Source organism: Aquarana catesbeiana, linkage group LG13 (assembly GCF_042186555.1).
Source record: "Aquarana catesbeiana isolate 2022-GZ linkage group LG13, ASM4218655v1, whole genome shotgun sequence".
NCBI lineage: Eukaryota > Metazoa > Chordata > Amphibia > Anura > Ranidae > Aquarana > Aquarana catesbeiana.
Genome location: NC_133336.1, coordinates 124,286,019 through 124,299,753, shown reverse-complemented (window position 1 = coordinate 124,299,753; position 13,735 = coordinate 124,286,019). Strand labels below are relative to the sequence as shown.

At 43.9% G+C, this 13,735-nt stretch overlaps 1 protein-coding gene across 1 annotated transcript in view; it reads right to left on the bottom strand.

The window, feature by feature from the left end:
* Nucleotides 1-13,735, bottom strand: part of BUB1B (BUB1 mitotic checkpoint serine/threonine kinase B) — a 108,807-nt gene that overhangs the window by 57,052 nt on the left and 38,020 nt on the right. The window contains 1 exon segment of the mRNA XM_073610189.1: nucleotides 7,410-7,627. Within this exon segment, the coding sequence (XP_073466290.1) occupies nucleotides 7,410-7,627 (218 nt within the window).

The following is a 13,735-nucleotide window of genomic DNA, read 5'->3' as shown; positions in this document are numbered from 1 at the left end:
CCTAAATGCCCTCTCTCCCATATACCCTCACCTTCCCTTTGCTCCCCCGGCACTTTAATCAGCTGCTTGAAAAATTCTCAAGGAGGCAGGTGGTAGTGAGCCTTAAACCCCCAAAACTAAAACATAATATATTGCAGCTTACTAGTCCTTAGATGACGTGGCTGCATTATTTTTCTCTTTTTCAAACTTTTTTCCCCCCTTTTTGTTCCTATGAATAACCGGCTTCCTGTCTAGTGGTACCTATGCTGACTCCACTATATCTATAGGAGGGAGCCCTGGCTGGATTTCACACACGTGTTCCTCTCTTTATTTCCATAATGAGGAGATGAGCACATTAGCAATTTACAGAATGATAACATCTTTGGGTTTCATTTCAGCTTACAGGCATTGATAAGGACACTGATCCCGGCAAGATCAACAGATATTTTCTGTACTTGGGGAAAATGTTTTAGCCTGAACAATACAAAAAAAAAATTAAAAATCTTCGAACTAGTAAGCAGCAATATATTTAATCTTTGTTATTGGGTCTAGGAGATCATTAGGTTTTTTTGCAAGTTCTGACCAAAGTCCACAGTGAGATAAGAGGAACAAAAAATAGGATTTTTTAAAACAGCTTACCTGTAAAATCCTTTTCTTTCGAAGGACATCACGGGACACAGAGCCACAGTAATTACTGATGGGTTATATAGGTATCACTGGTGATTGGACACTGGCACACCCTATCAGGAAGTTCAACCCCCTATATAATCCCTCCCCCTTGCAGGGATACCTCAGTTTTGTAGCCAAGCAATATAGTGTATTAGAAGAGGGGTGGGACCTCTGTGTCCCGTGATGTCCTTCGCAAGAAAAGGATTTTACAGGTAAGCTGTTTTAAAAAATCCTATTTTCTTTCTCGAACATCACAGGACGCAGAGCCACAGTAATTACTGATGGGATGTCCCAGAGCAATGCTACCTGAGGGGGGGGAACCACGACCAAGTAGGGTGCAATCAGACCTGAGGACCCTGTACCGCTGCCTGCAGCACACTACGCCCAAAGGCGATATCCTCATGCCTTCTCACATCCACCTGATAGAATCTGGTGAATGTATGAACTGAAGACCAGGTTGCGGCCATGCAGATTTGAGCCATAGAGGCTCGGTGATGCACTGCCCAAGAAGCACCAATAGCCCTTGTGGAATGTGCCCTGATCTGAAACTGAGGAATCTTCTGTTTCAAACCGTAAGCTTGAATGATCAACTGTCGAATCCATTTAGAAATGGTAGCTTTTGACGCTGCCTGTCCTCTATTTGGACCCTCTGGCAGCACAAACAAAACATCCGTCTTGCGGATCTGAGTAGTTGCCCCTAGATAGGCCTTAACTGCTCTTACTACATCCAACGAATGTAGAGATCTCTCTTCCGGAGAACAGGGATCTGGAAAAAAGGAAGGTAGAACAATGTCTTGGTTTAAATGAAAATCAGAAACCACCTTTGGTAAAAAACTAGGATGAGGGCGTAGTACCACTCTATCCTTGTGTATAATCAAATAAGGCTCCTTACAGGAAAGAGCTGCTAATTCTGATACTCTTCTAGCAGAAGAGATGGCCACCAGAAAAATTAATTTCCTTGTCAACAAGACCAAAGGAATCTGACTTATTGGTTCAAAAGGCCGTTTCTGTAACACAGCCAGGACCAAATTCAAGTCCCAGGGGTTTAGGGGCGCTTTAACCGGAGGATTAAGACGCATCACCCCCTGCATAAAGTTTCGGACCAAAGAATGCGAAGCAAGTGGCCGCTGAAATAATACTGATAAAGCAGAGACCTGGCCCTTGATGGTACTCAAGGCCAGCTTCATCTCTAATCCCATCTGTAGAAAATCAAGGATTCTACCTATGACATATTTCCTGGGATGCCAACCTCTGGATTCACACCAGGTTATATAAGCCTTCCAGACTATGATAAATCATCCTGGAAGCTGGCTTCCTTGCATTAATCAAGGTAGATATGACAGGACCTGAGAGCCAACGACTCTTCAGAACGTGGGTATCAATAGCCAAACCGTCAAATTTAGCGTTTGTAAGGCAGGATGGAACACTGGACCTTGAGATAACAGGTCTGGGCGTTCCGGTAGTGTCCACGGGGAACCTACCGTCATCCTTACTATTTCTGCATACCAAGTCCTTCTGGGCCAAGCGGGGGCCACCAGAAGTACCGACTTCCTTTCCTGCCTGATCCTGCGAAGGAGTTGTGGTAGTAGCAGAATAGGCGGGAATGCATAAATCAGTGAGAACCGATGCCACGGAATCACCAACGCATCCGTCCCGCATGCAAGAGGATCTTTTGTCCTTGCCACAAATCTGTCTATCTTTTTGTTGAATCGGGATGCAAAGAGATCTACATCTGGAACCCCCCATCTTTGGCATATGGCCCAAAAGACGTCGGGATGCAGAGACCATTCCCCTGGAAGTAACTGCTGGCGACTTAGATAGTCCGCCTGCCAATTTTCTATTCCCGGGATGAAAACTGCCGATATGCATGGCACATGCATCTCTGCCCAGACTAAGATCTGGTTCACCTCTTTTTGAGCAGCTCGGCTCCGGGTGCCTCCCTGATGATTGACATAAGCCACTGCTGTGGCATTGTCGGACTGGATCCTGACCGGACAACCCTGTAGCCTGATAGTCCAGGCTTTTAGAGCTAGATGTATCGCCCGGATCTCCAGAATGTTGATGGGTAAGGTCCTCTCTGTCTTGGACCATACCCCTTGGACCGCAGCCTGTTCCAGAACTGCTCCCCAACCTGACAGACTGGCATCTGTTGTTACCACCGTCCAGGTAACCGGTAGAAAGGATTTCCCCTTCTGCAGGTTTTCGGGTATGAGCCACCAATTGAGGCTCTGACGCACCGCATGCGACAGGTGCATCGGAAAGTCTAATGCCTGAACCTTCTTGTTCCAGGTCGACAGAATACTGTGTTGCAGCATTCTTGAGTGAAACTGAGCATAGGGAACTGCTTCGAATGAAGACACCATCTTCCCTAGTAGCCTCATACAAAGGCGGACTGAGGGACCCTTCTTGGTCCTTACTGTCAGAATCAGCTCTCTCAAAGCAGTGATCTTTGCCTGGGGTAGAAATATTTTCTCCTGGCTTGTATCTATAATCAGACCTAAATACTCCAGTCTTCTTACTGGTTTTAGGAAAGACTTTTCTAAGTTGAGGATCCAACCCAGGTGTTCTAGATACCTGACCGTGGTCCTCAAGTTTCCATTCAAAGAGGCTACCGACCGGTCTATCAAGAGCAGGTCGTCTAGGTATGCTATGACAGCTATACCCTGAGCCCTTAATCTGGCCAGAGGAGGAGCCAAGATCTTTGTGAACACTCGAGGTGCAGTGGCTATCCCAAAAGGCAGAGCCACAAACTGGAAATGGCGCCCTCCTACCTCGAAGCGCAGAAACTTCTGATGAGCAGGAAAAATGGGCACATGCAGATATGCATCTCTGATGTCTATTGATGCCAGAAATTCTCCTCCCTGCAGGGTGGGAACTACTGTTCGAATTGATTCCATGCGGAAGGATTGAATCCTTAGGAATCGGTTCAGATCCCTTAAGTCCAAAATGGGCCTGACATCCCCATTTGGCTTTTGGACCGTAAAAAGGTTGGAATAGAAGCCCAATCCCTGGTCCTTTGCGGGAACTATCATAATGACCTCCTGCGACAAAAGTCGCTCTAACGCTAGAAGGAGCGACTGCTTCTTCTCTGGGTCTCTGGGAACTTTGATCTGAGGAACCAAGGAGAAGGGAATTCCTGAAACTCCAGCTTGTACCCTAAGGTTACCGTGGAGACTACCCATCTGTCCTGGAAGTCCTCGTGCCAGAGCTCTGAGAACTGTCGCAGTCTTCCCCCCACTCGAGTGAGCGGGGGCGCCCCCTCATGCAGAGGTCTTAGTGTTTTGCCTAGTAGGCTTCTTTCCCCAGGACTTCTTTTGTCCCTGGGGTTGACTCGTCTCTGGACCCCGATGGAGGCGGCCGTCGAGACTGCCTGGAGGCTGAAGCCCCCGGCGCTGGGGAAAGAGTCCGTTTGAAAGAGGGACGCTTACTCTTCTTCTTGACAGGTAAGAGAGTGCTTTTCCCACAAGAGATTCTCTTGATATAGTTATCCAAGTCCTCTCCAAACAACCTTGCACCACGAAATGGAAACCCAGCCAGTAGCTTCTTACATGGTGCTTCGGCTGACCAATTTTTCAACCATAGGATTCTACGTATATGCACCAACCCCAGTGAAAGACGGGAGGTTTGCACGATAGAATCTCTAATGGCGTCAACCACAAAGCATAAGGCCGCTGGAAGGTTAGCAAACCCCTGGGCCTGCTGTTCAGGTAATACTTTGATGACCTGCTTAACATGGTCTCTTAAGTATTGACAGACTCCAATCGCTGCTACTGCAGGTTGGGCCACTGATCCTGCTAAGGAGAAAACATCCTTCAATAGGGATTCCATCCTTTTATCTACAGGATCCCTGAGCATCTGAGCATTGTCTACAGGACAAGTCAGGCTATTATTTACGGAGGAAATGGCGGCATCAATAGCCGGTATTCCCCACATTTTAATAAACTTTTCTTCCATCGGATAAAGTGTTGAAAACTTTCTCGGCGGAAAAAAACGTTTGTCTGGGTGATCCCACTCAGAATAAATAAGCTTTTCAAGTAAAGTATGAACAGGAAAAGCATGTGCTGCTTGGAAAGGTTTCAGTGACCCCAAAGCAGAAGAGGATTCTTTAGCAGTTTCAGGTATGGGCAACTTAAATGTGGAGCGGACCAATCCAGTGAGGATCTGCACTAAGACTTTCTCCTCTTGGGAAGTCGCAGAGGGTCCCTCTCCACCTGAATCCTCCGAAGAGGAATCATCCATCCCATCCCGATCCTCTGAAAGGGATTCATCTCCTTTATCCCAGAGCTCCTCTGTCTGAGGGTCTTGGGGAACAGAGGAAAGCCTAGTGCGTTTTCTTGTTCACTGAGTGAAGACGTAATCACGGCCATTAATCTTTCCTCTAGACCATTAATGGTTGAGGAAAAAACCTCTTGTGTAATATATAGAGGGGCTGAAGTGCCAGAAGCAGGTGTAGCCCCTGACCCCGATGGCTCTCCCTGGCTAGCCGTCCCTGGCCCATCTTTAGGGGGGGAGGATGCTGCCGACAGGGGGCCCTCAGAACCTGAACGAGATCCCCTAGTGTCTCTGGTTCCTGGGGTGCTTGAACCTCTTCTACCCATAGTGCAAAGCAACAAGGTGTGAGGTATACAAATGAACACTGCCCGCTGAGCGATGTAGTCTGGCTAAAAGCCTTGCTACCCAATGCTCAGTCTGGTGTTACTTCAGTAAATGCTGCCTAGGAGAATGCCTGTGTCCCACCTTACATGCGACCGTCAGCTCTGTGTCTCTCAGAAGGCTGAGTGCACCTGTACAGAGTGCCTTTAATAGCCTGCAGCTGGCCTGAGTGGGAGTCTAAACACTCTGTGCTGACATCCCGCCCCCTCCTCTACCGCCCCCCCCCCCCCCCTCGAGTTTTGAAAAAAACGAGCGCTTCCCGCACTGCCGACTCTCCTGTCATGCTTCTGGAGAAAAGGCTGGGGATGGGGGGGGGGGGAAGGAGGGAGACTGGTAACAAGATCTGCCTGAACGGCTATCTTCAGAGATGGTGGCCATTAGGCCGCAGAGCCCGGGTGGTATAACCACTTTCTAGACCCCTGTGGCCCCTCTCTAGCCTGGGGGGAACATTCAAACATGAGAAATCCCCCTTTCCACCTTACCTGCTTGCAGCCTGCTTTGAGATGCTGGGACATAATCAGCACTGAACACCTGAGACAGTCAGTCAGCATGTGTAGGTTTGTGCTCTTGGCAGCCCCCGGTGGTCACAATAGGCATAGCATGCATTTACCTTAAAGGAGAAAAGCCACTAGAACTCAAAAATTCTGTGGAATCTCCTCTTACCTTATCCAGCCGCAGGGTGCTGTTTACACAGACCCAATCTTCACCTCTCACGGTGGGCTCCGTTTGAAAAAAACGTCAGAGACTGGGGCCCCCATCAGTAGGGCGATCCAACAGTTCTGGGACCGTAAAGCACCTCGCCAGAAATTAGGAAGTTTAAAGCCATTTTCTGATCTGCGGGGTCCAGCTCTCTAAAAAGAGAAGCATTACGGGTAAAACCTCGTTTCTTCGGACACGAGGCCCGGGTACCATTCAATTCGGCCATGAAAAGACACTTTGAATGGATCCGGTTCGCCTGGCTTGCCCCAGTATAGGATCTTAGGATATTCCCTTTGGAGCTCAGCACAGGACATCTTTACACGTCCATCACCTAAGACACTGGCGTAAAAACTGAGGTATCCCTGCAAGGGGGAGGGATTATATAGGGGGTTGAACTTCCTGATAGGGTGTGCCAGTGTCCAATCACCAGTGATACCTATATAACCCATCAGTAATTACTGTGGCTCTGTGTCCCGTGATGTTCGAGAAAGAAAAGGCTGTCCTTACATTTTTAGATAATGACACAACAGTAACAAGGTAAGGTTTTTAATATACCAGATAAAAAAAAAAAAATAAAATAAAAAGAAATGAAAAAAAAAAAAAAAAAATTACCTCCAGGCAGAGACTGCATAGGCAGTGTAAAGCCGGCCATAGACAGATCGAAATGCAGCTGGTTCAGCAAGGAATGGATAAATTACGATCCTTCTATGGAAAGGCTAGTTGTACTGCAGTTGGTCCATCGATCAACATCAATACAACCAGCCTGTCGGGTTTTCTTAGTCCAATCACTGCTGGTGGCTGTAGCCGATAGCAGTGATTACTGTATTCTGCCGGTTGGGACGGCTACCCGCCAGAACACAATAACGCTGTGGGAGGGATTCCCCCATCAACACTGTCTGTGTTTATGGGGGTATCGAGCAATTTTCCTTCCTTCAACCTGCGATTGAAGAAAAGAAAATTGCATGAAGTATAGCCTGCTTAAAGAGATTACAATTAATTACGATGCTTCTTTAATTGTTAAAGAAAACCTGTACGGAAAGAAATACAAAAGGCATTGGCAAGGCTATTGCAGAGGCCTGAGAACTTTAAGTAATTGTCCCAAGAAAGAGCACCCAACTAGAAGTCAGAGGAAACTTGATGGGATTGTATGATAATTTTTATTTATTTTTATGGTTGAACTAGATGGAAATGTGTCTTTTTTTTTCAACCTGATTAACTATGTAACTATGAAACTAAAACTCCTCATGATCATGGGTGTTCTGGGTCAGTGGCTCGAAGTATGAAAGTTTTTGGATATGTAATGTAAAATCTGGTAACTGACAGCATTCATAAATAATTTACCTAATACTGGCTGTGATAATTACTATGAAATACACAGTAAATAGAATAACATTGTGTAACTGGATTACCTTCTCTCTTCTTGCGAACCTTTGCCATGTACATTTCTGCACGGATTTCCTCGATTGAAAACTCTTCCACTCCAGCATAGACCTTGTTTTTACAGTACATAACCATCTCCTCTTTCCCTTGTGTGCTGCTCTGCAGTCTCTGTAGAGGATCCTCCTCCTTGCTAGGCTTACGAGCACTCAGTACACTAGTAACTGAGGGGTTAATCTTGCACGGCGTGCTGAGAATCAAACAATAGAGAAGAATACATAAACGTGAATCCTTATATGCCGTTTATCCCCTACTAACACTGTGCCTATATCTACAAACTGTTATGATCTACTCCCTTCTCACACCAAGTCATGAAGTTTCTATACTGCAGATGCGCAAACAAACAATGTGCAAATATGTGCAAAGTAAATATCAACATGTGTTAATTAATGAATGAAAAACGTCCATAGTGAATGACATTCAGTATAACTCCATTGGGAGCAAGTCCTTCGGTAGGAAGGCAGATGGTTCTTTTCACCGTATACTCCCACAAAAACAGCCAAGGAAAAATGAAATGCCAGAGGGCCGCTTACCAGATCTGTAGGATCTCTATTACGGAGATCTTATGGGCACATTCAGGAGGGATCACTCAGGCAAGGGCGGTAAATTCACACATCCATCTGGATCCTCTCCTCCACCGGCAATTCTAAATGCTGCAATACTCTCCGTAGGACCCCTATCAGGGTAGGTGCACTCGTGGGGTATACTAAAAAAAAAAAAAAAAAAAAAAAAAGGGAGAAAGGGCTTCATAGTGCAGTAGGTTTTAAAATCCGAGGTTCCTTTTTTCCATATGATGGGCAACTGACATCTTAAAAAGCGATTGCAGACAATTCAAACGAAATACACAGCCGCTGGTCAGGCCAGCCAGCTGGTGCGTGGTGACGTTAGGTCCTATAGCTCCACCCGATGCAGCGTTTCTCCATACTAGGCATAAACATTGTCAGTTGCCCATCACATGGAAATTGATTTTAAACCTACTGCACTATGAAGCCCTTTCTCTTACTTTTAGAATATACCCCACGAGTGCACCTACCCTGATACAGGTCCTACGGAGAGCATTGTAGCATTTAGAATTGCCAGTGGAGGAGAGGATCCAGATGGATGTGTGAATTTACCGCCCCTGCCTGAGTGATCCCTCCTGTATGTGCCCACAAGATCTCCGTAATAGAGATCCTACAGATCTGGTAAGCGGCCCTCTGGCATTTCATTTTTCCTTGGCTGTCTTGTGGGAGTATACAGTGAAAAGAACTATCTGCCTTCCTACCGAAGGACTTACTCCCAATGGAGTTATACTGAATGTCATTCACTATGGACATTTTTCATTCATTAATTAACACATGTTGATGATATATTTACTTTGCACATATTTGTTTGCACATTGTTTGGTTGCGCATCTAATTTTATGTTATACACGTTTTTGAGCTGAATATTTGTTTTTTTTAAGTTGCAGCACCATCACATTTACAGTTTTCATCAAAGTATAGATTTTTTTTTTATATAGATCTATTTTTATCAGCACTATTTTTTGGGTGGATTATCCACGTTACACATGAAGTTTCTATAAACATAAGGGTATCCATTCATGAAATGCATTAAAATACAGCATAATGTTTTTTTCCCAAACAAATGTCATTCTCTAAAAAATGCTTTTAAAATACTGCACGCAGTATTTTTTGGAAATATGCAGTATTTATCTCATGAAACCATGTGGTATTTTATCTCATGATGTGATCCAGTGAGATGGATACAGTAGAGAAGATTTAGAACCCCCGTCAGTTTTTATTGCTAACAGGTAAAATGGTGTAAACCGTAGATTGGCTGGCAACTATTCAGGGTTAATCCCTATAGCGCAGGGATAGAGAGGGTAAAAAAGGGGGAGGGGTATGCCCGTATATCAAAAATGATGTACAAGTGAATGTGAGAGACGACATCACTAAGGGAGCAAAGGAGGAGGTGGAATCCTTATGGGTAGAGCTACAAAACGGAGGAAACTAAGGGAAAAGTAAAACTGGGAGTATGCTATAGGCCCCCTAACCAGAGGGAGGAGGCAGACCTATCACAATTTGGATTAGCGGTAAGGATGGGAAGTGTCATTATAATGGGGGATTATCCAGACATAGACTGGGTGGAAGGAATCGCGCATTCATCTAGGGCTCGCCAGTTCCTAAATGTCTTGCAGGACAATTTCATAGGTCAGATGGTAAATGCACCAACTAGGAACAAAGCGTTACTAGACCTACTGATTACCAATACAGACCTGATCACGGATGTGGAAATACAGGACAATTTATTAAACAACGATCACAGGTCAATTAGTTTCAGTATAAATCACACAAATAGGAAACATAAGGGGAATACAAAGACAGTGAATTTCAAAAGAGCCAACTTCCCTAAACTACGATCCTTGCTAGAAGATACTAAATGGGATAAAATCTTAGGAACAAAGAACACGGAGGAAAAATGGGTATGCTTTAAGAGCATATTAAACAAGGGTATTAGCCAGAGCATCCCAATGAGAAAGAAATTTAAAAGAGCTAATAAAAATCCTGGGTGGTTTAACTCCAATGTAAGAATGCATATAAAAGCAAAGGAGAAAGCCTTAAAAAAAAAAAAAAAAATACAAGGCTGAGGGATCATTATCAGCATTTCAACTTTACAAAGAATGCAACAAGAAATGTAAGGGTGCAATCAGGGTGGCTAACATAGAACACGAAAGAAACATAGCGGAGGAGAGTAAAAAAAATCCCAAGAAATTCTTTAAGTACATAAATAGTAAGAAAGGGAGGTCAGATCATATTGGTCCCACAAAGAATGATGAAGGGAATCTGGTTACTAAGGATAGAGAGATGGCAAAGGTACTGAATGTATTCTTCTCATTAGTCTTCACGAGGGAATCGGGGGGCTTCAGTAACCAAAACTGCAATGTTTAGCCTCATGCACGTCACAGGAAGCACCCTCATGGCTAAGAGAAGACAGAATTAGAAATAGACTTGAAAAACGAATAAGTCACCGGGACCAGATGAGTGGCACCCAAGGATCCTTAAAGAACTCAGTCAAGTAACTGCCAGACCATTGTTCCTAATTTTTACGAACAGTCTACTGACTGGAATGGTACCAGCTGATTGAAGAAAAGCCAATGTAGCACCAATATTAAAAAAAGGGCCAAGATACATCCCTGGAAATTACAGACCAGTTAGCCTAACATCAATTGTATGCAAGTTCTTGGAGGGGATGATAAGGGACTATTATACAAGAGTTTAGTAATGAGAACAGTATCAGCAGTAATCAGTATGGATTCATGAAGAAGCAATCTTGCCAAACCAATTTATTACCTTCTATGAGGAGGTGAGTTGCCATCTAGATAAAGGAAGGCCCGTAGACATGGTGTATCTGGATTTTGCAAAAGCATTTGACACAGTTCCCCATAAACTTTTACTGTACATGGATTGAAAACTGGCTACAGGGGTGAGTTCAGAGGGTAGTGATAAATGGGGAGTACTCAGAATGGTCCAGGGGGTGGAAAGTGGGGTCCACCAGGGTTCTGTCCTGGGACCAATTGTATTTAATTTATTCATAAACGACATGGAGGATGGGATAAACAGCTAAATCTCAGTATTTGCGGATACTAAGCTAAGCAGGGCAATAACTTCACTGCAGGATGTGGAAACCTTGCAAGAAGATCTGAACAAAATCAATGGGGTAGGCAACTACATGGCAAATGAGGTTTAATGTAGAAAAATGTAAAATAATGCATTTGGGTGGCAAAAATATGAATACAATCTACTCACTGGGGGGAGAACCTCTGGGGGAATCTAGGATGGAAAAGGACCTGGGGGTCCTGGTAGATGACAGGCTCAGCAATGGCATCTAAGCTGCTGCAAGCAAAGTAAACAGGATATTGGCATGCATTAAAAAGGGGATTAACTCCAGAGATAAAACAATAATTCTCCCACACTACAAGACTCTGGTCTGGCCGCACCTGGAGTATGCCATCCAGTTCTGGGCACCAGTCCTCTGAAAGAATGGGCTGGAACTGGAGAGAGTGCAGAGAAGGGCAACAAAACTAATAAAAGGGACTGGAGGACATTAGTTATGAGGAAAGGTTACGAGCACTGAGCTTAATCTTTCTGGAGAAGAGACGCCTGAGAGGGGATATGATTTTAATGTACAAATACCATACTGGTTACCCCACAATAGGGATAAAACGTTTCTGCGAAAGGAAATTTAATAAGACATGCGGCCATTCACTAAAATAAGAAAATCGATTTAACGTTAAACTGCGTAGAGGGTTCTTTACTGTAAGAGCAGTAAGGATGTGGAATTCTCTTCCACAGGCAGTGGTTTCAGCAGGGAGCATCGATATTTTCAAAAAACTATTAGATAAGCACCTGAACGACCACAACATACAGGGATAGACAATGTAATACTGACATAAAATCACATACATAGGTTGGACTTAATGGACTTGTGTCTTTTCAACCTCGCCTACTATGTAACTATGTAGAAATATGCCAACTCACGAAGTCAGTGAGGTCCCTGCGGCATGTATTAATACAAAAGAAAATAGGTGACAGGAATACCAGTCAAAAGAAATCTGCTTCCACAGGACACACATGAAGTATCAAAAAGAACAAAGTCAAATGAAGCAAATACAAAAGATCTTTGTAAATGTAAAATATTGAACGAAAATAGGAATGAAAATTACACATATATAAATACCCTTCTTCCGTCAATTAAAAAAAAAAAAAAAAAAAAACACACAACTTATTTTTTATTGGTGGAAGAAGGGTATTATTATGTGTGTTTAAAGATATTTTGTATTAAAAGAAGAAGAACTAGTGCCTCCATTGGAAGATTTCCTCTCTATTACTTTTCTGGGAACAACCCAAAATTTGTGATTTTCTTTTAATTTCACTTTCAATGATAATGGTAAACAGAACAAATAGAAAAGGGTGAATCTCCCTAATGGGGGCACAGACAATAAAAACCTGACAGGTGTACTAATCCACCTCTACTCTATCCAAAGCTGAAAAAAAAAAAAAAAAGTTTTACCTTTAGTTATACTTTAAAGAGGAATTCCGCTTAAAACAAGAAAATTAAACGTCAGCAGCTACAAATACTGCAGCTGCTGACTTTTAATAAATCGGACACTTACCTGTCCCAGGGTCCAGCAATGCGGGGGAACGAAGCCCCACTCATCTCCCCCTCCTCTCTGCAGCGCCGGAATTGTAACTGTGGGCGCACAGCTGGGCACCCACTGCGCATGCGCGAGCCGCGCGCCAAGACTGGCCGGGCAATCATCTGACCTGTAACGTGTCCCAGATGATTGCCGAGAGGGAGAGGGGAGAGGTGATCTCCCTTCCAGTGCCGCCGTGCGTCGGGAGGAAGTGGGAGCTGGGACCCTCTAAAAAGAGGGTCTCGCGCCCCCCCCAAAAACGACATGCCAAAATGTGGCATGTCAGGGGGTCTCTTTAAGTAAAGCTCCCAATGATTTCCATATTTAGGTTCATATGTATTACTGTTGAGAGAACTGCTCCAAATAGGCAGAGTCTACTAAACAAAAAAATTACATTCCTTAAATACTGAATGTCTGGACCACTCCCCAATTACAGCACACGTTTAATCATTTCCTTCTGTGAATTTTGTTTAACACCTTTTCATGTGGCATTTACCGAACGTTTTCAGAGTTAGGAGTAAATGCCACAAACCTATAAAGTGAACTGACAGTTTCAGGACTGCATGCGATATTTGAGGAAAATGTGTCCGGACACCTAAATACCTCATGCAATCTGCTTTAGTAAATGGAGCCCAAGTTCACAAATTTTTACTTTTGAAGTACAAAGATAAGTGATAAATTAAACTGTATTTCAACTTTTGCAGCTAAAATTTAAGACACCCCCCACTACATACAGTATATTTGTTATGTGTTCCAGCCACATTCCATTTAAAAAAAAAAAAAATGTAGGCTTTTTTCCACCTCGTCATCTGGCCAGTAACACCTGTTAATATACCCCTGAACAGCAGCATAGTCCATATGAAACTAGACTAGATTGCACTAACAGAATTGGATGGATGCGACTAACAATTTAAAGCTGATCCCCAGTTAACACTTTTTTTTTTTCTTTTGGAATAAAAGTTTTTCATAGTTATATATAATCTGATCATTGTAAGCACCACTCTCCATGATAAATGGTTTGTCTCATCATTCTAACATTGACTCTTGCTGGACAGCTCGGTCCGTCAAACAAAGGTAAATAACTGACTTACTGGCCAAATCAACAGATGAAAAGGGCGGGGG